This window comes from Alosa pseudoharengus, unplaced genomic scaffold (genome assembly GCF_046254945.1).
Source record: "Alosa pseudoharengus isolate Yale_2024_CS ecotype anadromous, Long Island Sound unplaced genomic scaffold, YU_APseudo_1.1 YU_APseudo_1.1_scf_8, whole genome shotgun sequence".
Classification (NCBI taxonomy): Eukaryota; Metazoa; Chordata; class Actinopteri; order Clupeiformes; family Clupeidae; genus Alosa; species Alosa pseudoharengus.
In genome coordinates, this window is record NW_027468870.1 from 26,131,916 (window position 1) to 26,157,742 (window position 25,827).

The 25,827-nt window shown below is 47.2% G+C and overlaps 1 protein-coding gene across 1 annotated transcript in view; it reads right to left on the bottom strand.

Moving 5' to 3' along the window:
- Positions 1-25,827, bottom strand: part of sptbn2 (spectrin, beta, non-erythrocytic 2) — a 61,443-nt gene that overhangs the window by 7,728 nt on the left and 27,888 nt on the right. The window contains exons 4-30 of the mRNA XM_076274106.1: positions 22,176-22,267; positions 21,433-21,513; positions 19,476-19,591; positions 18,580-18,692; positions 18,274-18,461; positions 17,856-17,973; positions 17,530-17,688; positions 14,254-14,556; positions 13,075-13,228; positions 12,377-12,771; positions 11,524-11,628; positions 10,899-11,057; positions 10,358-10,569; positions 9,921-10,058; positions 9,421-9,640; positions 7,006-7,542; positions 6,154-6,356; positions 5,834-5,924; positions 5,550-5,696; positions 5,101-5,364; positions 4,475-4,699; positions 3,935-4,024; positions 3,340-3,636; positions 2,929-3,059; positions 1,635-1,839; positions 717-1,091; positions 75-319 (exon numbers count right to left, since the gene is read on the bottom strand). Coding sequence (XP_076130221.1) covers positions 75-319; positions 717-1,091; positions 1,635-1,839; positions 2,929-3,059; positions 3,340-3,636; positions 3,935-4,024; positions 4,475-4,699; positions 5,101-5,364; positions 5,550-5,696; positions 5,834-5,924; positions 6,154-6,356; positions 7,006-7,542; positions 9,421-9,640; positions 9,921-10,058; positions 10,358-10,569; positions 10,899-11,057; positions 11,524-11,628; positions 12,377-12,771; positions 13,075-13,228; positions 14,254-14,556; positions 17,530-17,688; positions 17,856-17,973; positions 18,274-18,461; positions 18,580-18,692; positions 19,476-19,591; positions 21,433-21,513; positions 22,176-22,267 — 5,363 coding nt within the window. The remainder of the gene's footprint in view (positions 1-74; positions 320-716; positions 1,092-1,634; positions 1,840-2,928; positions 3,060-3,339; positions 3,637-3,934; positions 4,025-4,474; positions 4,700-5,100; positions 5,365-5,549; positions 5,697-5,833; positions 5,925-6,153; positions 6,357-7,005; positions 7,543-9,420; positions 9,641-9,920; positions 10,059-10,357; positions 10,570-10,898; positions 11,058-11,523; positions 11,629-12,376; positions 12,772-13,074; positions 13,229-14,253; positions 14,557-17,529; positions 17,689-17,855; positions 17,974-18,273; positions 18,462-18,579; positions 18,693-19,475; positions 19,592-21,432; positions 21,514-22,175; positions 22,268-25,827) is intronic.

The following is a 25,827-nucleotide window of genomic DNA, read 5'->3' on the forward strand; positions in this document are numbered from 1 at the left end:
TACTGCTATTAATAATAGAGAGTGACATGCTTCCTGTTGTCATCACCTCATTGGCCAGTGTATGTGTCTCTCACCTTGGACTGTCATGTGATTGGATCTGTAGGTTAACCCCGTCCATCCAGAGCATGAGGTCACGCACCATGTTGAAAAAGCGGAACTTCTCCACGGTGTCCAATAGGAGCAGTCGCCTGGCCTGACCCGCTGCCAGAAGCCCCTCCCACGCCTCGGTGACGGCACGTTCGTGACGGTGGATGTCGTCAGCCTTCTCACCGGCATACGCCTTCTGCAGGCGGGCAGCGTCGTCTTGCACCTGCGTCACCTGTGGAGGTCAAAGGTTAAGATGAATGAGCGCTCACATACATGTGTTCAAATGTAAGAATCTGAATATACTCCTTCATGCAGTACAGTACAGAAGACCACAAATACGTACAAAGAGGATATTAACACACTTGTGCAATGCTTAAATCATTAAATGCAACTATCCATTAGTCTAATGAAGCAGATGAAGACTTTTATGTCAAATGTTTTCCAAGATGGATAAACTTTCTCATATCCCTCACTCCAAACCCAAACATCCCCTCCATCCAACGCATACATCCTCATCTACACACACACACACACACACACACACACACACACACACACACACACACACACACACACACACACACACACACACACACACACACACACAAAGACAAACACACACTCCTGACCTGTCCGCTGAGTGCCTGGATGTCGTGCTCGTAGGCGTTGTGCTGGCGGTGCAGGTGCTGCACGGTGTTGAGGTCGCGTCCCAGGTCGGAGCTGAGCGCCTCGCGCTTCTCGCGCACGCGTCCCAGCGCCTCGCGGGCGTCCTGGTGGAAGCGGTGCAGCTCGTAGGACGCCGCCAGCATCTGCGTGCGCGTGTCGATCAGCTCCAGCAGGTCGGCCCACGCCTCATTCAGGCCGTCCTTCCACTCCGCCACGCTGGCGTTCTCCGGGTGGCCCGACTCGATCAGGTCGTCCGCCTGGCCGTTGACCGCGTCCACGCGCTCCTGACCGATGGTGCTGGTGTCGCGGGCGAACTCGCGGAACTTGTCGCGCAGCATCTGAGAAGAGGGACAAACAGGAGGACGGCTGTGTGAGTTTCACATTTGTTGTAATGACCATTGTTGTAAAACTAACTTCACACTTCATCAGGCAACAGCCAGAAAAGTCTATGGAAAGGGTGAGAGTTGGACAGCGAGACAGAATTGAGCATTTGTTCTGTTCTAAATTCTGACCCCTGCTCATTATTTTGTGTGTGTGGGCGTGTTTGCGTATTGGACACTCTTGTCAAACAGTCTTGTCAATTTTGTTCTTGTGTGCCACACACATAGTGTCACTGCACTGTGATCAATGTCTAGCTCCAGCTCATTATTTGTGTGTGTGTGTGTGTGTGTGTGTTTGTGTGTGTGTGTGACTGACTGTGTGTGTGTGTGTGAGTGTGAGAATGTGTGTTAGAGTGTGCAGACGTGTTTTTATCAGACAATCCCAGTGACTATGACATGCACAATGCCCTGCTTTAGCTCATTATTTTGTACGTAGACAGATCCCTGTGTGTATGTGTGTGTGTGTGTGTGTGTGTGTGTGTGTGTCAGATCCAGCCGTACCGTGACGTGCTCGATGTCCTGTCCGAGCTCGTGGGATCCGGCCACCACCTCCCTCTCGGCGATCCACTGCTCCAGGTCGTCCACCTCGCGCTTGAGCTGCGTGAGTCGCAGGCGTTCTTGCAGCCGGCCACGCCGCTCCTCGGCCAGGTCCTTCAGCCCCGCGTACAGCTTGTCCACCTGGGCCTGACGCAGCGTGATGCGCTCACTGGGGACCGAGGGAGAGGAGAGGAAGGACAGAGAGAGAGAGATGGAGAGATAAGGAGGGATGACAGATGGAAAGATAGTGGAGAGATAGAAGGGAAGATGGAGAGATAGTGTGTTAGATAGAAGGGAAGATGGAGAGATATGAAGAGAAGATGGAGAGATATGATGGGAAGATGGAGAGATAGTGAGTTAGACAGAAGGGAAGATGGAAAGATAGTGTGTTAGATAGAAGAGAAGATGGAGAGATAGTGTGTTAGACAGAAGGGAAGATGGAGAGATATGAAGGGAAGATGGAGAGATAGTGTGTTAGATAGAAGGGAAGATGGAGAGATAGTGTGTTAGACAGAAGGGAAGATGGAGAGATATGAAGGGAAGATGGAGAGATAGTGTGTTAGACAGAAGGGAAGATGGAGAGATATGAAGGGAAGATGGAGAGATAGTGTGTTAGACAGAAGGGAAGATGGAGAGATATGAAGGGAAGATGGAGAGATAGTGTGTTAGATAGAAGGGAAGATGGAGAGATATGAAGGGAAGATGGAGAGATATGAAGGGAAGATGGAGAGATATGAAGAGAAGATGGAGAGATATGAAGGGAAGATGGAGAGATAGTGTGAGGAAGGGAAGAGATATGGTGTTTAAGTAGGTGTTGGGGGAGAGGTGTAGAAGATAAAGAAGGGGAGAGAAGGATGTAAGGGAGGAAAAGTATGAATAGGCTTGAATGTCTATAAATTAAGAGTTTGGTTCCAAAACGCTATATCTCCGTTTTTAAAAACATTAAAAAGTCAGTCTATTTAATTGTGTATTTCAGGTAATATCAATCAAATTGCAGTTGTGTTGTTTTGATTTGATCAAATAACAATACCTAATTACAGCTCTACGGAAATTAAAACATTATGTAAACATTTTTTTTAATCAAAATTCATTAAAATGGTGGATATAGTGTTTTGGACCCAAACTCTTCAAATCTATCTATGAGTGTGTATCTATGAAGATGTTGTCAATGCATCTCTATCTACACTTAGGTCATTTAGTATATTGCCACGTAGGTTTTCCTGGTGGCCCTGCATGGGGTGGCATTCCCTGGGCTCACCTCTCGGGGTGCTCACTGGTGACCATGAAGCGGCTGCTGTTGGCCAGCTGGTGGATGGTCTGGGCGTAGTCCTCCAGCGCCTGCTCCAGGATCTGGTGCTTCTTCACCATCACCACCGCACTCTGCTCATCCTGCACCAACAGCACCACAGCAGTTCAAACGGCTATAGTGGCACACCAACCACAGTACCATACGTCCATACGCACACTGGTATGTTAGTAGTATGCAGTTATTGTGCAGCATATGAATGCTTCACACACTCACACAACATCACCCATCATTATTCACAAAGAATTCAATTTAAATGACATTTTATTTACTCATTGCCATAATGAATATCAAAGTGCTTACAGAACCCAGTTGAACACGAATCTTGATCCACATGTTTCTAACACACACACACACACACACCTTGGCCTTCTCCTCGGACATCATGTGCAGCTCCTGCTCGCCCATCCAGGCCTCGGCCTCAGCGGCGTCGGCGTAGAACTGCTGCGCCCGGTTGGCCTCCTGCAGCCGCGAGTGCCGCTCGTCCGTCTCGGCGATGAGGTGCGCCCACTGCTCGCCCAGCTCGCCCAGGCGGCCCTCCAGCGCCGCGTGGCGCTCGGCGCCATCGCTGCTGCCGTCCGTGCCCGACGCCATGCTCCGGCCGTGGGCCAGGATGTCATCGATGCGGGGCTGATGGCCCTGGATCTCCTTCTGGAGAGTCTGGACACGGGTAGGAGAAGAGGATGGACAAAAGAGGATGGCGGCAGGAGCCAGGAAGTGAAAGACATGAAGTGAAAGAGCAGAGGAGGGAAAGATGAATGGTGGGGTGTTAATGGAGGGGAGAGGGGGGGGGGTCAAGGAAGTGTAGTAGGAGAGGGCAGAAGAGAGAAAAGATGGAGGGAGAGAAGGAGGAGAGAAGAGAGGGAGGAGGAGTAAGATTGTGAGGTCTGATCCAAATAAGATGTTTGAAACCGTAAAGGGTCATCCAAGCCAACGGATGGCGCTCTCGTCTCTTTACCTGGTTCTTCTTGATGAGGAGCTGCACACTGGGCAGGTCTTTTCCATGGTCTGTGGATGTGGCCAGGGGCATTCTCTCCTTCACCCATAACTAAGAGGGGCAGACACAGTCAGTGCACTGACTACATTCAGACAAACACTCTAAATAAATCTCTAAATATATGTAACGTTAGATGTTTGTTCTAAAAACTAATTGGGCAGTGTACACAGCGTAAATGAAGTCACATATACAGTAGTTCAGTCAAGTCACAATGGGTCACCAAGGCTAGTAGCACAGAGTATGTAATGGTCAGCAGACAGAAGTAATGACATGATGATACAGTAATGTCCTGTGTGTTAGCCGCATTGTGTATAAACCGCAGGACAGTGTTTTATGCAAGTAAAAAAAAAACAACAACAAAAAACACATTAATACCATATTGTGCCCCCGTGTATTAACCTCATAGCTGAAGAAATTTAGCAAAATCAATGTATAAACTGCGGCAAATAGTCGGGAAATTACGATAATCCCACATATGTTAAGATAAGAGGGGGAACTCACAATCTCGTCCTCCAGGTCTCTGTTGAACTGGTGCGCCTCCTTGGAGGCGAGGAGCTGCTGGCGTCGGAGGTGCAGGGGGTCCTGCAGCTGGGAGAAGCTGTCGGCCACGCGCCGCTGCTGGCCGTCCACCTCCGCTATCCCAGAATCCTCCTGGGCCAGGGCCAGCGCCTGAGACTGCAGCGACTGCACCTCCTTCTCACGCACCTCCATCTGGTGCTCCAGCATCTGAGAGGAGAACAGGAGAGGAGAGGAGGGAAGGGAGGGGAGAAGAGAAGAGGACAGGAGGAGAGGAGAGGGATGAGAGACGAAAAGATGGAATGGAGAGAAGAGAGACAACAGGAGAGGAGGAGGGGAGGCATGAGGAAGGGAGAAGAGAAGAGGACAGGAGAGGAGAGGAGGAAGGGAGGGATGAGAGATGAAAAGATGGAACGGAGAGGAGAGAGACAACAGAAGAGGAGGTCTCCCAACACCGACCAGAGAGGAAAGGGTTGAGGAGGAGAGGGCAGACAGAGAAGTTAGCAGGAGAGAATGGTGTCCATCTTGTTTTGCCCTCTCTTGTCATTCTGCCCATCATGCCTATAAGTAATCGCTGTGCCGTACTCAGTAGCGACCAGCAGGTGGCGCACCTGGTGCTTCTTGAGCAGGATGTTGACGCTGGTGAGGTCCTTGCCGAAGTCGTCGCTCTGCAGCTGCGAGGAGAGGTTCTGGAGCCAGGTGTCCAGCGCTGAGCAGCTCTGCGTGAACAGCTCGGCCCGGTTGGCGTCGAACAGACACTGGGCCTTGGTGCGCGTGGTGCTCTCCAGCTCCTCCCACTGCTTCTGCAGACCCTCCAGCGTCTGGCGCACCACCGGCTCCAGCTCGGGCTTCTCACTGACCAGGGCCTGACCCTCCTGAGATAGACAGAGTGAGAGAAAGAGAAAGAGAAAGAGAGAGAGAGAGAGAGAGAGAGAGAGAGAGAGAGAGAGAGAGAAATTAATGCGGAAAGTTATGCAAAAAAAGGTGGCAACAGGCATGTCACAGTGGCCAAGCCCACATAGAGGGCTGTCCATCATAGGATGAGGCAGGGCTGTGGTACCTTGTCGATCTTGTCCAGCCAGTCCTTGTTGGAGGCCAGCTCTGCCATGAAGGCCTGGTGCTTCTGCCACTTGCTGTGGAGGTTACGGGCCTCGTCATAGGACATGTCCTGAGCCGTCAGCATCTTCTCGTTAATCCAGAGAGTGAGCTGGAGAGAAAGAAGAGAGCGAGGGAGGGAGGGAGGGAGAGAGGGAGGGATGAATGGAGAGAGATATATGTTATTGTTCATTTAAATGCAAAGTGAAATCCTGAGTCAGTGTGAGCTTGGTCAGCTGATCGTCCTACCTCCTGTCCATCCTGGAGGAAGTGCTGCAGCTCTCTGTTGTCCTTCAGTTTGGCCAAGAGCTCGCTGGCTGTCTCCTTATTCTTCTGGTGCCTGATAATCAGAGGCATTCAAGAGGAAAGTCTAAATTAGTGACACTGTTTCTATTTTTAAATCAAGACACCACACCTGATGCACCCATCTAGTCAATAGAGTCTATTTCACTGTGTAGAGGTCTGTATATTGGACATATACAATAAGACATAATAATCCTCCAAAATGTTTTAATGAGAATGAATACTTTTTAAAATAAAAAAGTTTTCGTATAAAATCCACGCTTCACCTATCCTGGATGGAGTCGGCCTTCTCCTGGATCTTGTCAGCATTGGCGTTGCCATCGGAGACGAGGCGGCGGCCGGCCTCGACCACACCGTTGATCTTCTCCTCGCTGGCCTCCATGGTGGTCATGAAGTCATCGTGCTTCTTAATGGCCTCTAGCGCCCCCTGCAGGCTCGAGGGCATCTCTGTGTGGGACAGCACATACTCCTGGAAAGGGGAGGCAGAGAAAGAAGGACAAGTCTAATCAGAAAAACTATTTTTTGCTAGTTGAGATATGAGTTCTCTCATATGAGTTATCAGTTATCAGTTCTCTCATTTCATTCTCTGCATAGATACAATACAAGTCATTATGTTTACAGATATCCTAGAAATGCAATGCTTTGTTCGCTAACACTGTTTCTAAAGTCTCAGCATTTTTCTCTGAATGGGCCTCCCTTTCTCACGCAGTCCTCTCTCCCATTAGGCAAATACATCACTTCACACGCTCCATCTCCCTCCCGTTCTTCACCTCACACTCCTCCAATGACTCCCTCAAATGCTCCACATATTTCCTCCCAAACCCTTTTACACTCTTTTACACTTACTTATGTCTTTCCACCACACTCGCAAACTCCCTCAATCCATATTTCTATGCTTCTCTACACACACACACACATGCACGCATGCACACACACACACACACACACACACACACACACTATTGTCTCCTTTCATCCTTCATTTTGTGCCCCTTCCTCAAAATCATCAATCATGTCCCACCCATATCTCCATCCATACACATGCATCTGTTCTCAGTCACCCTCATACATTCCCATCCTACTTCCATTCCCTCCTTCAGCATCCTCCCCTCCCTCACCTGGCTGTTGAGGAAGCCCTCGGCCTGCTTGGCGTCCCTCAGGAACGTCTGGAAGTCGAAGGCCTGGGCCAGCAGCGCGTGGCGGTTCTCCCACATGCGGCGCAGCTCGTGCCAGCCCGTGTCCAGCGCCTGCAGCCGCTGGGCCAGGAACATGTGCTGGGCGTCCGTCTGGCCCTGGGTCACTTCGGCCCCCGTGGCGCGCATGCGCTCGTAGTCCTCGCGGTAGTTGTCCACCTCGTTCTTGATGGCCTCGTGCTGCGTGAGCAGCTGCTCGGCCTCGGCCATCGACGTGGGGATGTCCTCGGACGCCACGGCCGTCTGCGTGCGCGACAGCCACGACTGGAAGTCGTCCAGGTCGCGCAGGAAGCCCTGCAGCTTGGACGCTTCGCCCAGAGACTCCTCGCGCTTCTTCATGGTGGCATTGAGCTCCTCCCACACGTCCTGGATCTCGGCCAGGCGCATCTGGATCTCCTGGGCCTGGTCCGGGTGCTCCTCGGTCAGCTTCTCCGCCTCCTTCCGCAGGTCGTCCAGCTTACCCTGCAGGGGGCCACAGGGCATCATGAGAAGAATTTCATCTCAAAACTGGAACATGGGACTTTACTCTTATACACATATCATTACACATCTACAAGTCATTACAACATTTTATAAAATTCAATTACATTGTCACATTATTAAATAAATTGACTGAAATATTAAAAAAATAAATAATATAAAAATATATGAAGAGTTTGGTTCCAAAACGCTATATCCACCATTTTAATGATTACATAAATATATTTTTTTTAACATTTTGTTTTCCAAGTAATTTGAGTAAAAATGTAATTGGGTATTGTTACTTGATTTATCTTTACTAAATCAAAACAACATAAACTGCAATTTGATTGATATTACCTGAAATACACAATTAAATAGCCTGACATTTTAAAGTTGATGGAGATATAGCTTTGGAACCAAACTATATATATATATATTTAAAAAATCATCATGTCTTTATCCTCCACTTTCTATGTTCATTTTCACTTGATGATTTATCCTACAGTTGTTTAGGTTGCTATGCATTGCCCACAAGCATTCCCAAACATTCCTAACATATTACTCCAGCTCTGGAGAGCATCATTTGTCATTGAGCAGAATAACTACTAACTGACAGGAAAGGATATGGTGTCCAGATGCACGTAAAGTCAGACATTACGCAACAAACTGTCAGTATGTCAGACATGCTGTCAAACCACTAGAACCCCGTCAGCATTTGTCTAAGGCATCAATAGCCTCTGCAGAATGTGATCCTTATCAGGGTGCCATTCCCCTTCAGTCTGGGGAATCTCTAACCAACAACAGTAGTAATCACTGATAACTTCACAAAAAAATGAAAGAAAAAATGACATTCAGAGGGTCTACTTTATTTTACTAAGATGGTGTTGACTTTCTAATGCTCTCTGCTTCTCTTCCTCTGCATGTAACCTCTTTTCACAGTTGAGTCATACCAATGAATATGATAACACAAATTTGCATTCTAGGGAACAAATAAGCCAGTGTTAGCAGAGTTATACTACTTTTGAGTTCTTCTTACAGGATGTTTCTCAAGGCTGCATAATGTAGTGTCTGGCCTCCCACCCCAGCCCCGCCATGGTGCCATCCATCTTGAGTCAGCTGCTAATGTGCCATGTCAAACTAAATCATATGCTGTCAAAGGAGCATGTCAACACGTCCCACCGTATCTAGCAGGCATAATGAGTTCCTGCCACACTGGGTAGAAACAGGCTCCCTCTTTCTCCAGAGAACATTTTGTCTCCGCCTTGGGTTTGTATTACCTGTCTGGCAACCCCTACAACCCATATGTCTTATTCACAGGTCTAATTTAACCTGACGGTCCATGTAATCTGTAGTTCAGTCTGTTGTGTTTGGTGTTTTACCTTTGTAATCACTATAGTTCTTAGGTGTGTTTTACCTGTACACGTAAGGTCTGGTTCAGATGTGTGATCTGCCTGTGTATGGCTAACTTCACCCTTAGTCTGAACTCTCAGATTTGTTAACGTGAGACTGACACAACCTTTGGCGTAACTTTCAGTCTAAGGTGTGCTTTACCTGAGAGTTGTGTGCAACCTGTAGCCTCAGGTCACCTGTATGCCTTAGGTAAGCTTCAGTTATCATATGTCCGTCACCTGTAGGACCTACATGATATTTGGTTTGTGGTATGTGGTGTGCTTTACCTGCCTAGTCTAGGAAACCTGTAGTTTCAAGGTGTGGTTTACAAAGGTGTAGTATGACCTAAGGTGTGATTTTCCCATAAGGTCTATGTGCGATCTTGTTTTCAGAAGTGCTTCAGCTGAATGCTCTACATAAACCTGTGGTTCTCAGGTGTGCTTTACCTGAATGCTCTACATAAACCTGTGGTTCTCAGGTGTGCTTTACCTGAATGGCCTCCAGGTCTCGCTCCATGCCGGTGAGCTTGCGTTGCAGGGCCATGACACCGGCCAGGTCGTTGCCCAGGCCCTGGGTGGACTCGATCACCTTGGTCTTCTCCTTCATCCACGACTGGATCTCGTTGCACTCCAGGTGGTAGTTCTGGATGTTGAGGGCTGAATCCAGGGCCTGCTTCTTCTGGTCAGCCAGCCGCTGGAACTCCTTCCACCTGAGGAGACACAGGAGGAGAGTCAGAGGAGGAGTAGTTATGGTTTAATAGTTTAATGCCAGGTCAGCATCTATGGCTATAACATGGCAAAAAAGTATAATAAATCTAAATAAATTGGAAGATTTTTACGTGGTGGTCAGAGGAGGAGTGCTACAATCTGTGTATGTGAGTATGCACGTGTGTGTGTGTGTGTTATAAACATGTTTTAACACGTTTTAACAGCATCTTAACATATACTGAGTGGAAGTGTGTGTGATTGCTGTGTGTGTTTCCCAAAGACCTGTTATTGAGCTGGTCTTGTGTCTGGTTAATCTGGTCTTTGCTGCGGTCGTCGGACTTCAGCAGCTGTTGTGCCACCTGGTTGACATCTGTCACGCGAGTGCCCAGATTATTCATCTCTGGCTCCAGAGTCTCAAACCTGGAGAGGAACACAAATAGAGAAATCAAATCAACCCACAAACATATCCCCTCCACTCTAAAGCCCAAACACATCATCTGCTCCCCCCATATTAGTCATCCATCACCCCATCTCTTCTCCACGCATACACTAGAGGGTGCTATTCGTCATATAATCATTAATCATAGCTGTTTGCATAAGTCATTGATCTTCCTTTGTTGAGATCAACTTCAATCTCCCTACCCTTCCCTCATCTTCCCCCTCTCCCTCTCTCATCCTCTCCTTCACTTGTTCTTTCTCTCCCTCCCCTTCTCCCTCACCTCTGCTGCACCACCTCCAGGTCCTCCAGCTTGGTGGGGATCTCCATGCTGTGGAGCCACTGCTCCTTCTCCTCCACCCACAGCTGGCAGGCGCCGGCCTCGCTGAACATGCGGTAGAGCGCCAGAGCGCCCTCTAGGGCCCGGCGCCGCGCCGACGACAGCGACTCCAGCTCCTCATAGCGCTGCTCGATGGCAGGCAGACGGCCCTCCACCTGATGGAGAGAGAGAGAGAGAGAAGAGGGAAAGAGAGAGAGAGAGAAAGGGAGCGAGGAGAGAATAGTGTGTGAAAAAGAATGACACCGATAAGTGCAGGAAGTGATACAGTCATAGGAAATGAGAAAGAGATAAGAATTATATTGCAGGTTTAGTTTTGGTGTCAGTCTGTTTACTACTTTGGCAATAAAAATAAAAATATTGCCCTGCCAGTAAAAGCAATCCAAATGAATAATTTCATAAACATTTATGAATGCATGTGTGTATGAGTGCTAGCTGCAGTGTGTGTGTGTGCATGCGTGCGCACGTGTGTGTGTGTGTGTTTTACCTGCGGTGAGCGTGTGAAGGATGCGGGCAGTGCGAGGGCCTGCTCGTGCAGGGAGTCGATGAGAGGGCGGTGGCTCTGGATCTCCTCCTCCACCTCTCTCTGCTTGCGGGCCAGAGTCTGGGTGGAGAACTCGTCATGGCCCACCTCCTGACTAGACACCTGCGGCCCACACACAACACACACTTACTGCACTGTTACAAGACCAATACTACACACTTAGAATCCCCCTACTGAACAGTTACAACGCAGGTGCGTGCAAATTCACAAACAGGCGAATGTTTGCAAACGGTTTGCCATCAGTTTTCTGTGAACGTTGGCAAACACTCGCCAACAGTTTGAGAAGGTAGTTCTCTGCAAACATGTTGGGAGTTGGACGGAGAGTTACCATTGAGATGGAATGTTATTCACAAAATCGTTCAAATCTTATCTGTTCAGACAAACATGTTCGCCACGAACATTCACCTCTGTTCAAGGAATTTGAACGCACCTCTGTTGTAGCACTGCTACAGAAAGAGTGCAAAAGTACTGCAAATGTATCAGCCTAACACTTCAGTTACTGTTGGCTTGCTATTATGGGCTTCCACAGCGTGGTTGGTGTGTGTGCTGGTGGCGGCAGCAGTGTCACCTGTCGGAGTGTCTCCATGATCCAGGCCTCCATGTCATTGGCATCAGTCTGGAACTGGTGCAGGGCCACCGACTCCTTCAGACTCTGTTCCCTGAGCAGGGACGTCTGGGGTGAGGGGTCCGAGAGGGAGGGAGGGAGGGAGGACAGTGACCGAAAGCGAGGGACAGACAGAAGAGAGGGAGAAAAAAGATTTAAAAAAGAAGGACAGAGAGCAGTAGAAGGTTAGTCTCCATGGAGACATTCAGCCTTCAGTACATAGTGCTTCTAATTAGAAAAGCCATTACAATCTGTTGTTTTGCAGAGGATTATACATTCATTAAACATTGGACACAGCTGAACAAATTCAGCCCAATGGATCTTCTCTAAGTCACCAGCAAATGGCTTTTCTTCCATCTCTCTCTCTCTCTCTCTCTCTCTCTCTCTCTCTCTCGTTCTTTCTACCCATCACAGTATCTGACTCTTCCTTCTCTCCTCTCAACCGTCTGTCTGTCTTACTGCTAAATACTCTATTAGCAGATAATCCTCAACTCACATCACCACACACCACTGGGACGGACCTTCATTAATTTCTGTACCTGAATCCATCCATCATTACCTGTGCTATTCTTAACTCACTCTCCCTGTCTCTCCAACTCATTCTTTACTCTTCCACTGCTCTCCTTGCAATTATTCTTACATTCAAATTGACTTGCTTCACATTTGCATTCATTTCATCCAAATCGACTCCAGTTGTGGAACAATAATATGTCTTATCTCTTCATTATCCTTTTCATTCCTGTCTTTATATTTGCCATTGTTCTATTGTTTCTATTGTTCGATTTTTTTTTTCTCCCTCCCCTGCATTCCGCCTCACCTCCTCCAAGTGAGCCCACTGGGCGCGCACGTCGGCGATCCGCTCGGTCACTTCGGTCGCACCGGAGTGACCCTCCCGCACCAGCTGCTCGCCAGAGGCGATGCTGTGGCCCAGCGGGCCGTAGCGGGCGGCCATCTCGTCGCGGAAGGCCTCGTGCTTGCTGAGCAGGTGCAGCGCCGACGAGAGGTCGCGTCCGCAGTCGCCGCCGGCCAGGATCTGCTCCTGCTCGCGGATCCACGCCGCCTCCTCGCCCAGCTCCCACAGGAACTGCCAGAGGCGCCGCGACTCCTCCAGACGGGCGCGGCGCGAGCCGGCCAGCAGGCCCAGCTCCTCGTAGGCCTGGCCCAGCTGGACCTCCTTCTCACTGACCAGTGCGGGGTCGCACGGCTTATAGACTGGAGGGGGAAGGGGAGGGGGTGAGTGGACATGCAAGATTCAGGTGAACGTGTTGCTCTAGTTCAGTGTAAGCGTGTCTGTGCGATTGTTGCATGCTGTATTGTATAGTGTGAAAATATGTTAATGTATGTGTGTGTATGTGCCTGTGTGAAACAGTATGTACTGTGTTTATGCTGTTTCTGAGCCTCCATGTAATAACATGCTAAAACTCTACTATTGATGTAAAATGTTGCTCAGTGGCCTATTGTTTTTCTGTATGTGTGTGTGTGTGTGTGTGTGTGTGTGTGTGTGTGCAAACTCACTCTGTCCATCAGAGGTGAAGCGCTGTGCATTGGCCTGCACTGCTTTGATCCTCTCGGCCTGAGCGGAGATGTCGGCCTCCACCAGGTTGTGTTTCTGCAGCAGGTCCTCCACATCGTGCAGATGCTTACCGCTGTCCTGACTCTGCAGCCGCCCCTGGAACACACACAGGAAGTCAGCTCACAGAGCAGCATATAACATTCACAACAGCTGGTCGCCATGGTTAAAAACAAATACTAACTCAGGTGCATGTGCCGTCGTTTACTGTTTTAGTGTTATGGCAACATCTCCAAGTGCAGTGTCATTTCAGTCATACACTTGTGCAAAGTGGAAACTTAAGCAGTTTGTGTGAAAAATTGTGTGAACGTAAACTCTTTTAGTAGCAAGATGATTTCTTCGGGTTTATGGCTGTTAGAACACAGAACCTGACCCCCCCCCCCCCACACACACACACACACATACACAATAATATCAACATACTGTGATGCTAACATTATGTCATAGTAAACCATGCACAGTAAGTCAAGACATGATAACCATGACTGTCATAAAAACACACCAATAAAGTAGTGCTGAAATGTGAATGTATGTGGCACAATGCATGGTATGGGCAAGGTAGTTCATCTCCAACATAATTCTTAACAAAGTCATTGACACTGTTGAAGGTCGTCAGCAATGTGAGTTTCCGTGTGGGATCCACTTCCCTCATTAACATGATTTCATTGGCCTGCGCTATGTCTGTGATATACTTAGACACCCTTAATCCTTAGCTTCACTCTTAAACTGTTAAGCTACCCTTTTACTGATGTGGGCTCTATACGTCACCTGTCTGTAGTCTGAATGTTTATGTGCCTTTCAAAAGGTCTCTGTGCTGATCTGTCTTTGACTTTTATCTTAAGCTCTTTTTTGATGCTGGGCACTTTTGTGATGTCTGTGTATGTTATCTCCTGGTGTTGGTGTCCTGTCATGTGTAAGTATCCTTTACAGCTGGTTTCAGTATCAGATGATATATTCAAGTACATGAAAGTGTACCTTTGTCAACATGTTTCTGTTAAACAGTGCCTTCATGTGTGTGAAGTGAAGTTTATGAGCATACTTTGCATAGTCTTCTGTGTGATTATTGGGTGTATTGCGCTGGCATGTGTGTGTTAGGGTGTGTTTAATTCGTTGCCGTGGGTTACCTTCATGTCGGCCATCCAGTCCATGATGTATCTCATCTCCTGCAGGAGGCGCTGCAGGTCACGGTGGGCGTTGAGGCGCTCGCGGCGGGCCGCCAGCAGCTCCTTCAGGTACTCCCAGAGCCGCAGGACGTTGTCGCGCCGCGCCACGATGCGCCGCACCTCGTGGTAGCTCTCCTTCTCCAGCTCGCGGGCCACCGCCTCCACGGCCGCCACGCGCTCGCCGTACGCGCCGATGTCCGTCTCGATGGCCTCGTGCTTCCGCGTGGCCGCCTCCACCGCACCCAGATCACAGCCGAAGTTGTCCTGCAGATAGAGAGAGAGAGATAGAGGATGGGATTAAAGGGCTTTAGAGAGGTGGTCGATATCCCAGCTACTGGACTGCAAAGTGAGGTATAAATGTGGTAAATGCAGTATTACTACGCTGCTGCTACTGAAGTGTGCGCACATCAGAATATTACCGAGCTGGAAATGGCCCTCTAAAGGCTCTTGTTCATCCATAAAAACAAATGCTTGCGGATCCATCTTAATCTGTCAAATTAATTCCCTAGAAATTACCCTGAAATTCTGGCCCGAAGCCTCTGTCCATTTGTAACGGAGAACCAAAATGTAGTGCTTCATCCACTGCCCACTTGAGTCCATAATTAGAACCTGGATGGCAGTCAATGTTCTCTCTGCTGTCCTGCTCTATTTTTGACCAGGACAATCTCAAAGAACATGGTGAAATGTAATCCTTGTTTCGATATCTTTCAGCACCTTTAACAATACAATGATAAATGAGTGCTGAGAGGTAAGTTGGTAAGCTGAGCATTTTTTTTAGAAAGCGTGGGGTTGAAGATGGCAGATGCCTTCTGACAGTTTGGGCTGTAGGACTGGCACACTCCGAAGGAGAGGAAGGAGAGTTCCATGAGAAAGATCAAACCAGAGACGGTTGATAAATTATTGTATATTAAGGATCTTTGATCAAACTCTGTCCAGTTTGTACACCTCTTTTATCTTTCATTTAGTCTACTTTGGCTCTTCTCTGATCTCTGCTCTCTCCTCCCCCAGGCTCAGCCCCATGTGGTCCCTTCCACTCAGAGGTTTCCTCCAAACGTCTCTCTGAGCCCTCGCTCTCCTCCACCTCCACACTCCATCTTCTTTTCAACTCTGCCTCCATCTCCCGCCTCCTCTCTTCACACTCCCTCTTCCTCTCTTCCTCCATCCTTCTCTCTCTCTCTCTCTCTCTCTCTCTCTCTCCATAGGCCCTCCTTCTCTACTCTCTCTTTCTTCCTGCCTTCTCTCGGTTGCTCTCCCTCTCTCTTAATTCTTCTCCTCCCTCTCTACACATCCTGTTCTCTCTCTCTCCTTCTCTCTCTGTCTCTCCATATGCCCTCCTTCTCTACTCTCTTTCTTCCTGCCTTCTCTTGGTTGCTCTCCCTCTCTCAGTTCTTTCCTCCCTCTCTACACATCCTGTTTCCATCCATCCATCCATCTCTCTCTCTCTCTCTTTCTCTCTCTCTCTCTCTCTCTCTTTCTCTCTCTCTCTCTCTCTCTCTCTCTCGTTAGTGCTGCTAAGCTACTGCCTGCCACCTGCATGGCTGTGGCGGTGGACACCAGTCAGCTGGGCACAGAGGGCCTCCAAGCTCCAGCCCAGGCTCCAGTGCTGCCCCTAATGAGGGCCAGTGCCACAGACATGCCCACCACCACCACACATGGGCTCTGGGCCCACCTCTCCACCTTCAGCACTGACGCCAGGAGATCTGCTCCCACGACACACGCCCCCACACACACATCCACGGGTTGGGAAGCACGGAGATGAGAGAGGGCTATTTTAGGTAAGCAGCACCATGAGGATGTGTGGGGGAGGCATGAGCTCTGTGCTGCTATTTGCCATAACTGCCATTAAGAGATGAAAACCCAGCTAGTAGAAAGAGGGGGCGGAGAGGCATTTTTAGGTTAATGTGAGAACGAGAGTGTGGGTTCTTCATTGACTGATCATTAATGTGATCATTAATGTTAGGAGGTACATTATAATAGCATCTCCCACCATTAGTATCTTGCTTTTTGTCCTCACTCGGTGCTGTTACCATGGCAACTATCACATGACAGCACCTGGTTTCTGGCAGGATATGAGGTGTGTGTATCAGGGTTTCCGTTGTCCGGTAATTACCGGACATTGGCCGAAAAAAAAATGAAATGTCCAACAAAATTAAATCTCTCTGGTCAAATTGTCCGATTGAAATTGGCTAATAATCCCGTCCCCTAACGCAATCTGAATTTGAGAATAAGCCTTAATATGTAAGCCTATATTATACGTCCTCTGGCTATGTTTTTAAATGAACAGGCTCTACCGTTTGAAAAGTAGGCTATTAAACAACACGCATAGCCTATGCTGCATTTCAAATAGGAAGCGCACACTTTTAAACAACGAACAAATGAGTGAGGCGGTTCAAACATGGCCAGGCCCAGGCAGACTAGCCTTAAAAGTTTTTTAGAGGCCAGACACGATGGATGATAATAAATTGGTAACGTCTGAAGCCTATCCGGTCAACTCCACCACCCCCAGATAAAAATTGGAAGTGGAGTTGCGGGGGTGCGGCAGCTCCAAGACACTGTCATTCTCTGTGTACACTGGACATGCAACTGTGTTCTTTACCCAAAGCATACAGTAGGCCTATGCTTTCTCTGTCTATAATCTGCAGGATTAGGGCCTCCTCGACGAGGAGATTGCTGGTCCGCTGATAATTTCCGGCACAATTAAACTGTATCATTGAACCAGAATAAGCAACATTTCTTAATGTATTGTTATCAAATAAAAAAGGCATAGCATTAGGGGGTAGTGGTGTGAGCGCTCATTCTTGTGTGTGCGCATCTGTGCAAGTTAAACAGTCACCACTGGAGATAACGTGGGTAGCAGCAACAAATAACGTAGCCTTTTTAAAACAACGAACGAAGCGGACTCTTGCTGTCCATGAAAACATAGATACTGGCTAGATCTTGTTAGGCATGTTTAAGTTAGGCTAATGAACACGTTGCATTCTATACAGCCTGATTATGTCATTATTTAAGCTACATAGCCTGTCTCCAGTTTTCCTCAATTTGACTAATTAAGAAACGATAATAGATATTTGACCGGCATAACATCAAAATGTCCGGAAAAAGAAAGTGACCGGCACCATTTTTTTCTAGCGGAAACTCTGCTGTGTATCTATATACACTCTCTATGGTGCATGTGTTACAGCTGTGTGAGTTGTTTGTGTGTTGGCGAGTGTGTGTGTGTGCGTGTGTGTGTTCTACCTGTGAGACCAGGCGCTGGTTCTCACTCAGCCAGGTTTCTCTCATGGCCGCCTTGCGGTCAAAGCGAGCCGCCAGCATTTCCAGCTTCTCCTGGCGAATCAGCTCGTTCCTCAGCGCCAGCTCACGCTCATGCTCCGCCTTCTCCAGACGCTCCCATGCCTGGTCAGCCAATCACAGCACAGAAACAGATGTCAATCATTTACACTCATGATAAGGAGAACACACCACATTTTAAAAACTGCAGATAAAATGCAGATATGAATATGCATTAGAGAATATCTCTTCTCAAAGACACTGACTTGTGTACTGCAATGGTGCCTATATACCTTGTTGATGTCAGAGATGAGCTTGCCCTCTCTGGGCATGTAGACTTTCTGGTTGTTGGCCCTCATCTTGCTCTGGATGGTGAACAGCAGCACCTCCAGGTTCCCCTTCTCTGTGAACCTGGGAGTCAAAACCAAAGAAAACAAAACACAAAATAAATAGACAAAACTAAACCTCATAAAACTGGACCTTACTGGCCAGCACTGGAGCATTAACATTTACACCAGGCTCGTCAGGCTCATCTCCACTTAAGAGCATGTGGCTGCTACTTTGCATCTGTAAACACCTTTATGTGGACACTTGTGAAAGGGTGGATATGTGTAAATATTTGCGTACAACGGTCATATGTTTGTGTGTGTGTGTGTGTGTGTGTGTGTGTGTGTGTGTGTGTGTGTGTGTGTGTGCGTGTGTTTGACTGACTTGGGAGGCTTCTCCACGGTGCGGTAGGTGTTGAAGGCCTGGAGTTGGTTCTGCACACCGCTGAGGGAGTTGGCCAGCTGCCGGTCATTGAGCGTGACGATGGTCTGCTCAATCCACTGCAGCAGCTCGGACGCCAGGGTCTCATACTTCTCTATCAGCTGGTCCGCCTCGATGGCATAGTCCAGCACCTAAGGGTGGGGGGTGTACAGACAGAGGGAAGAAGTTAGAGAAGTTATAAGCTGTAACTATACACAATTGATACAGTTGCAGAATTGAATGAAATCACACACACACACACAAACAAACCTTGCCAATCCTCTTTCCCTCAACAGCCAGGGCCTTCATCTTGGAGAAGTAGTGGTAGTATGTGGCCACATAGGTGATAATAGACTTCTCATCAGGCTGGTCCACATTCACATCTGCAGAGAGGAAGAGATGGGGGGAGAAAGAGGGAACGAGTGAAGGAGAGGACAGGGGGAACAAGTGAGGGAGAGGGAGAGGACATTATAAGCACACTTACAAGCACCAAGTTATTCAAAAGTCACCTAAGGAAACCTGAGTCCTGCATCTGTGTGTGTGTGTGTGTGTGTGTGTGTGTGTGTGTCTTGAGATGCCTGCTGGTCTGCTCCCACTTGCCCTAGGCACAGTCAGTAAGCACGCATATCTTAAATCCTCATCAGACTGTCCAGCATGGGCATGCCTGCCCACACACCCACACACTCACAAAAACACACACACACACACATCTGACACACACTGATCTGTCCACTGCCTTAACTTCACACTTAATCTGTAATTAATTCTGGTAATCCCCAAAGTTCCAAAGAGAACTGACTGACCATGGCTGTGTGCAAAACTCTCTGTCTCAGTATATTATATGTGTGTGTGTGTGTGTGTGTGTGTGTGTGCGTGCGTGTGTGTGTGTGTGTGTGTATGTGTTCCTCTTTGATCATATGTGAAGCCTCCATGGTGAAACAGGATTTTAAAGGTATTGGAGGTAGTGTGTTTGAACCGCACCAAAACTGTTTCAAAAGAGCTGAATTTGTAGCATGAGGACTTTGAGCTCAGATTTAACCCGGGCTGGTTGGATCAGTTTGTAGAGTTGCAAAAAACATGCTTGATTTTCCCGCCCATATTCCATCCACGGTCCCCCATGAGTTGTCCAGACGAGTGGTGTGTTCAAATGCACCGGGCAGTCTTACCCTCGGGATCCAGCAGCTTGGTCAGGCCCAGCTCCTTCTCAGCCACGTTAAAGGCATTCTGCAGGTTATAATGAGCATTGGAGCGCTTCAAGTTGTCAAAATCGATCAGGTCCGATCTGTAGGCCGACAGAGAGAGAAAGAAAGAGAGAGAGAGAGAGAGAGAGATAGAGAGAGAGGGAGAGGGAAAGGGAGAGAGAGAGAGAGAGAGAGAGAGAGAGAGAGAGAGAGAGAGAGAGAGAGAGAGAGATGGAGGGGAGAGAAACGGGGAGATAAAGAGAGAGAGGAGATAGATGGAGAGGGAAAGATGCCAAATTAAGGAAGAGCTCAAAGTGACTGATGGACAATAAAAACCAAGGTCATTGGAAGAGCACGTTCAGTGTGCTCAGTAGAAAATGCAATAGTGTTTCATTGTGAAGACCACGTTCAGTGTGCTCAGTATAAAATGCAATAGTGTTTTATTGTGAAGGGAGTAAAGCAGCATTACACTGGTAGCATTAACTGGCATTAACACTCCTACTAATAAAAGGAGATGTTGTGTGTGCCTGTGTGTATGTGTGTGTGTGTGTGTGTGTGTGTGTGCATTAATGAGTGCATGTTGTGTGCCTTTTCTTTTAATGTAAAAGTCAATTCTTAAGTGCAGCAATTATCAAACAGAGACAGACGGTGCTCTAGTCTGCCACATTTTAATTTGCCCTTAATTGAGATTGTGTAAGATGTGCCTGTGGAAGTGGTGACTTGCATCAGAGGGAATTTTTAATGTGGAGCTTCTGAATAATGCCGCCAGCTCACATCACTGACCTGAGAGCAGTTCTCAGTGAGCTACTAATGCGGATTCACTGATTTGATTGGTTTGGCTCTGCTGTGACAGAACAGTGATGGAGGAGGACAGGTGGATAACCAGGTGGGTAACCACTTCAAAAAAACACGTTTTGTCCATTAGACGACACCTAACAAGACCCACCAACAGAGGGAAGCAGCGAGTTAGGCCTGGCTCATGCATTAATGCAGTAATGGAGAGAGAGAGAGAGAGAGAGAGAGAGAGAGGGTGAAAAAAAGAGAGCAAGATCTTTATTCTTCTTATGTAGGTCAACTTATTCCTGCTCCTCTTTGTCTTTCCCTCCGTACAGCCTAACTGCTGCTGCCGCGCCGGGCCACTGACTGCAGCACATGTGAATTTAGAGAGGCGGAGAGGGGGATCAGAGAGAGAAGAGAAGAGGAGAGAAGAGAAAAGGAGAGGACAGGGATGGGGTCTGGACCAGAGACAGTAAATCGTCTAGACAGATGGATGGTGGCTTCACAGCAGCCTTGTTGGGACCAAAAGAAGCCAAATTGCCCCCAAAAAAATGCAAAACAAGCTTTGCGTGAGGGGAACTGTGCGTGACTGACTTGTGTGTCTCAGCATCCATTTTTGACAGGCTCGGGCGTTTCTAGTAGCCTGCTCACACACACAAAAGACAGGGCTTACAGCTCACTTAAGAGGGAAGGCACTTCAGATACGCACCGGCGGCTTTTAGAATTAGTTCCGTGCACTGGCTGCGGGCATTTGCGGAGAGTTCAGCAGCAGCGGGTGATATATCAGGCCCGACAGCTGAGGTGTTTGGGAGGGTTAATGAACTTTAGAGATAGAATTCAGCGGCTGCAGTAGCAGTGGCGGTAACCTGCAGCTTATAAAATCTTGACTCTAATGATTATTTGATTTATTGGAGCACTGTTAATTTATTTGCTGAGGGATGATTGACAGTTTTACACCGGGGGCCCACTGGCGAGGGGGAGAAAGGAGGGAGAGATTGCGTGTGTGCGAACGTGCATGTGTGTGTGTGGTTGTATTAGTGTGCACATGGTGCTAGCGTGTCTTGTGTGTGCGTGTACAACGGTGTGCTTGCTTTTCGGTGATCTAGCCAAGTGTGTGTGTGTGTGTGTGTGTATGTGTGTATGTGTGTTTGTGTGTATTGATTACCTGTGTTTGTGGACGATGGCGTTGAACGCGAGGCCATCTCTCCAGCTGGTGGTGAAGTTGTGCACATTGACATTGGGATACCTGTAGAGAACACAAGTCTAGTTAATTTTCAACTCAGTGTGTGTGTGTGTGGACTATGACTATGACAGTTAAACACTTTCAAAACATTCACTCATTTAAAGTCTGCATTTTAATTTCTCACCAATCTTCTTTTCTGCCCAAATGCTCTCATCCCTCACTTCTTTCTCCTCGTCCCTCACTTCTCTCTCCTCATCCCTCACTTCTCTCTCCTCATCCCTCACTTCTCTCTCATCCTTCACTTCTCTCTCATCCCTCACTTCTTTCTCCTCACCTAAGTCTTCCCTCCTCCCCAAGCACTTGTTTGTAATCACGCCATCATCTATCTTCCTCTGCTCTCTTTCCCTCCTTCACTCACTCCCCTTTTCTTTCCCTCCTACACTCTTTCACTCCTCTCTCCCATCTTTCTCTTGGTTTCCTTCTTTCTCTAGACATCATCTAGTCATACTGTCTTTTATATTTTCACATTCCTATGCAAATTCAATTTCAAATCATCTTTACTGGCATGACTTTTCCAAAGCAGTGATGACAAGCAAAACTATATGTTTAAAAAACACAACAACTTTGGGTTAGGTTTAGTGTGTGTGTGTGTGTGTGTGTGTGTGTGTGTGTGTGTGTGTGTGTGTGTGTGTGTGTGTGTCTTTCCGTGCTCTGCCCTCTCTTACCCAGCAGTCTTCATCTGGCACCAGAGGAGCAGAGCGTCTTTGGCCGACTTCTTCTCCTTGTTGTCCTCTGTTTCCACGCTGATGTCCTGGATCTGCACAACACACACACACACACACACAGGGACGCTCACATTTAGATGACACGCACACACGCAACCCTCAGCAGCACGCCTGGGCCACCGGGCAGCCCCAGCAGAGGACACGGAGACACAGAACTCCGCTCCACTCATCTGGACATTTACATCTACGCTTGTTCATTTAGCTGACGTATGCTTTTGTCTTAAAAAAACTTAAAAAAAGACAAAGACAAAAACTTAAAAAAAGAAAACAATCAAGGTATAGTGCGAAAGACGACATTAGTCCAACAATAAATAATAGCTTCCATAAGAAATGAACCAGATGACGGCAGTTCAGAGTCCAGTTAAGCCAAGGAATGTAGACAAGACAAGGACATCAGATAAAACATAAGTCTTTTTCCAGTTTCAAATCTTGGCAGGACCAGAACTTCTAGAAAATTCTAAGCAGCTATGACAAATGAGGCCCCTTGTATTTCCAAAGACTACCAGAGGCCATTACGGCAGCTCACCTGACTGGTGGCAGGAAGCCCATTTCTCTTGTCTTTACATCCCTTTGCTGATTGTGAGAATCTCAGGTCTGCTTCACACAAACCCGCAACAAAACCACCGTATACAGACCACAAAGCCCCTATGGATGCGAGTGACTATAAAGACAAGAAATGACCACAGAGAGAGACCTATTCTGAAGACAAGTTAACCGAGTGAGAGTTATCTGAACACGCAAAACCAGAGATGGGCGATATAGACTTAACACTAGATCACGATACGTCAGGATATTTTTGGCATCTTTGTTCTCATTCTACATGTTAGCTGCTCATCTTGCAGTACATACAAACATAAACAGGTCACCTGTATTATCAATTTCGAGATATAATAAATTGTTATCACAGGGAGGAATTCTACTGGTATATCGGTACAAACACAAAATGTAGTCCTATCTCACCCCTAAACAAGAGCAATTTACTGAAAATGACCCTGCCTACAGTGTAAACAGAGCCCTTGCTGCCTATTCATGCTCCTGTTTTAGATGTGTAACTCAATATGGGGAGAGATGCTTTTTTCTGATATGACTGGTGCCGCTGTGCCTTGTCCAGACCACCGCGCTAACTCTTCACACCGACTCGGCAAAAACATCAGAAGAACCACAACAAGCGTGTGTGCGCACGCACGCACACACACAGACACACACAGACAGACACACACAGACACACACACACATAACACACACCTCAACGGGAACAGGCCAAGAAACCGATGGCAGCAGGCGCCTCAGCTTCAGAGAGAGGGGCCCTTTGGATACGCATGCTTCTGGTCATTAGGCCGATTTGCTGGGGAGTGTCCACTGTGATTATCCACAGGGCCAGTCACAGAGCCTCTGACGCCTGGCTCCCGGCCACCTCCGTCATTAACAACGAGTGGTCATTAGCCAGGGCCACTCTGCTCTAATCACATATCAGTGTCTGATATTCGGACACCGATATGTTTGCTATTTAATGACAAATAAATTTTACTTTAATATAATTTACTTCTTAATAGAGATTAGTATCTAATAGGGGTGGCACGATTCTCCAAATCCTCGATTCGATGCAATTTTTGATTTTAAAGTCACGATTCGATTCGATTTTTGATCGTTTTTTCAACATTACTATTAATGCATTCCTTATATGTTATTTACTCTTTTTGGCCTTTTCCTTTTCTGTTTCGGGGGGCTTTTATTTTGAAACCGCTTTTTATTTTGAAACCGTTCCAACCGCGAGGTTGTAATGTAAACAGAACCAACATTAGGCTAAAACAGAGACGTGAACATAGTGAAATGAAACAACACAGAATTATAATTTGATCGTTTCAGCACACTTCGAAGAGACCCAAGGTTAGTGTTCATGGATACTTATCAATGTGCATTTTAAGCCTTAAAGTAACTTTGGACTGTAACTAGATCATCTTTTCACTTGCTAAATAGACCTCTCCAGAATATATCCCGCCTCCTAACTTCCGTATCCATCCAACTTCCGGGCGTGGATTGTCTATGGGAAATAACATGGCGTTTTGAAAGATCGTACCTGTCACACTCTGTAGGTGACAAAGTAGAAAAAGCTGCTGGGCAGATTGGCCTACACACTTCTGCCATCTAGTTTCCACTGGATTTTTTTATTTTCGGTGCCGTTTAAGTAGTATAGTCTATAGTATACTACTTAAACGGCACCGACAATCAAAAAATCCAGTGGAAACTATATGGCAGAAGTGTGTAGGCCAATCTGCCCACCAGCTTTTTCAACTTCGCTACCTACAGATGTTTTACCGGTATGATATTTCGAAACGCCATGTTATTTCTCATAGACAATCCACGCCCGGAAGTTGGATGGATACGGAAGTTACGGAGGCGGGACTTATTCTGGAGAGGTCAATTGAGTAGGGTAAGTTCGTTTTAATTGACGTGAATGAACGAGTACTTCCACACCGGTGATTTCAAAGTAGCAAGAGGGGCTTTGATTTCGGTAGGTTGATGTGTATATTTTAACTGGCTGCAGCCTAAAATTAGAGGAGTGTTGATGCTGCAGTTCAGCACGTGCGTTTGTGCTTCTTGGCATACATGCTGGATGTGACATTGGGGGTGTGGATGCATCGTCGATTCTACTTTTAAATTCGAAGTTCGAGATTGAGATGTAATTTCGAACGATTTCGATATAAAATCGAAATCGTGACACCCTTAGTATCTAAAATGCACATTCAATTGGGGCATTTTTCAAACAATATAAACAAACGCTGACTGGATTCTGATCCTGGATTGTCCATAATTCATGCGTTTATGCATCTCCCATGATACGATGGTGTCATCTCTGCCCAATTCTTACACACACATAGACACACACACTTGACTAGTGTTCACACCGTCCAGGCCTTTCCAATTAGTAGGACAATTACCTTGCAATCTGTTTGGATTTGTGTTCCACAATGATAGGACTCTCACTCTCACTCTCACACACACCCACACATTCATGTAATTGTATCCTGTTTGATAAGGATATCACACAAATATCTAATTAAAATGTCCGTGTAATCCACCACACAAGCCAATCACACTGCATCACTCCAGAGGCGTAATGAGTCTCCAAGCGATGAGGACTCCACTGCACAATCATCTGATCTAATCACATTAGCCACAACAGCCCCAGCAAACTACAGCAGCAATCAATGGAACTGGTCAGCCCAGTGTTTTTCAACAAAGGTATTGCAACATTACTCTTATTGCCCAATGCTCTCCGTTCCTGTGATGGTTTTGGGTCTTTCAAGAGGGGTCTAAAGGCATAGCTGTTCAACATGCACTTAGTTTATTAAGCATTTCTTATGTGTTATGGTTTGTATATTATAGTATTTATTTATTTTCATTAGGCTATTGATTGAATTGACATTGTTGTTTATTATTTCTATTCTCCTTAATGTAGTTTTACTGTTAAATTTAACTTTGTATTGTTGTTATTTCTATGTCACTTTGGACAAAAGCGTCTGCTAAATACCATAACCATGACCATTAACATGGTCATTATCTCTCTAGCCAGGGCAAAATGTATAGAGGG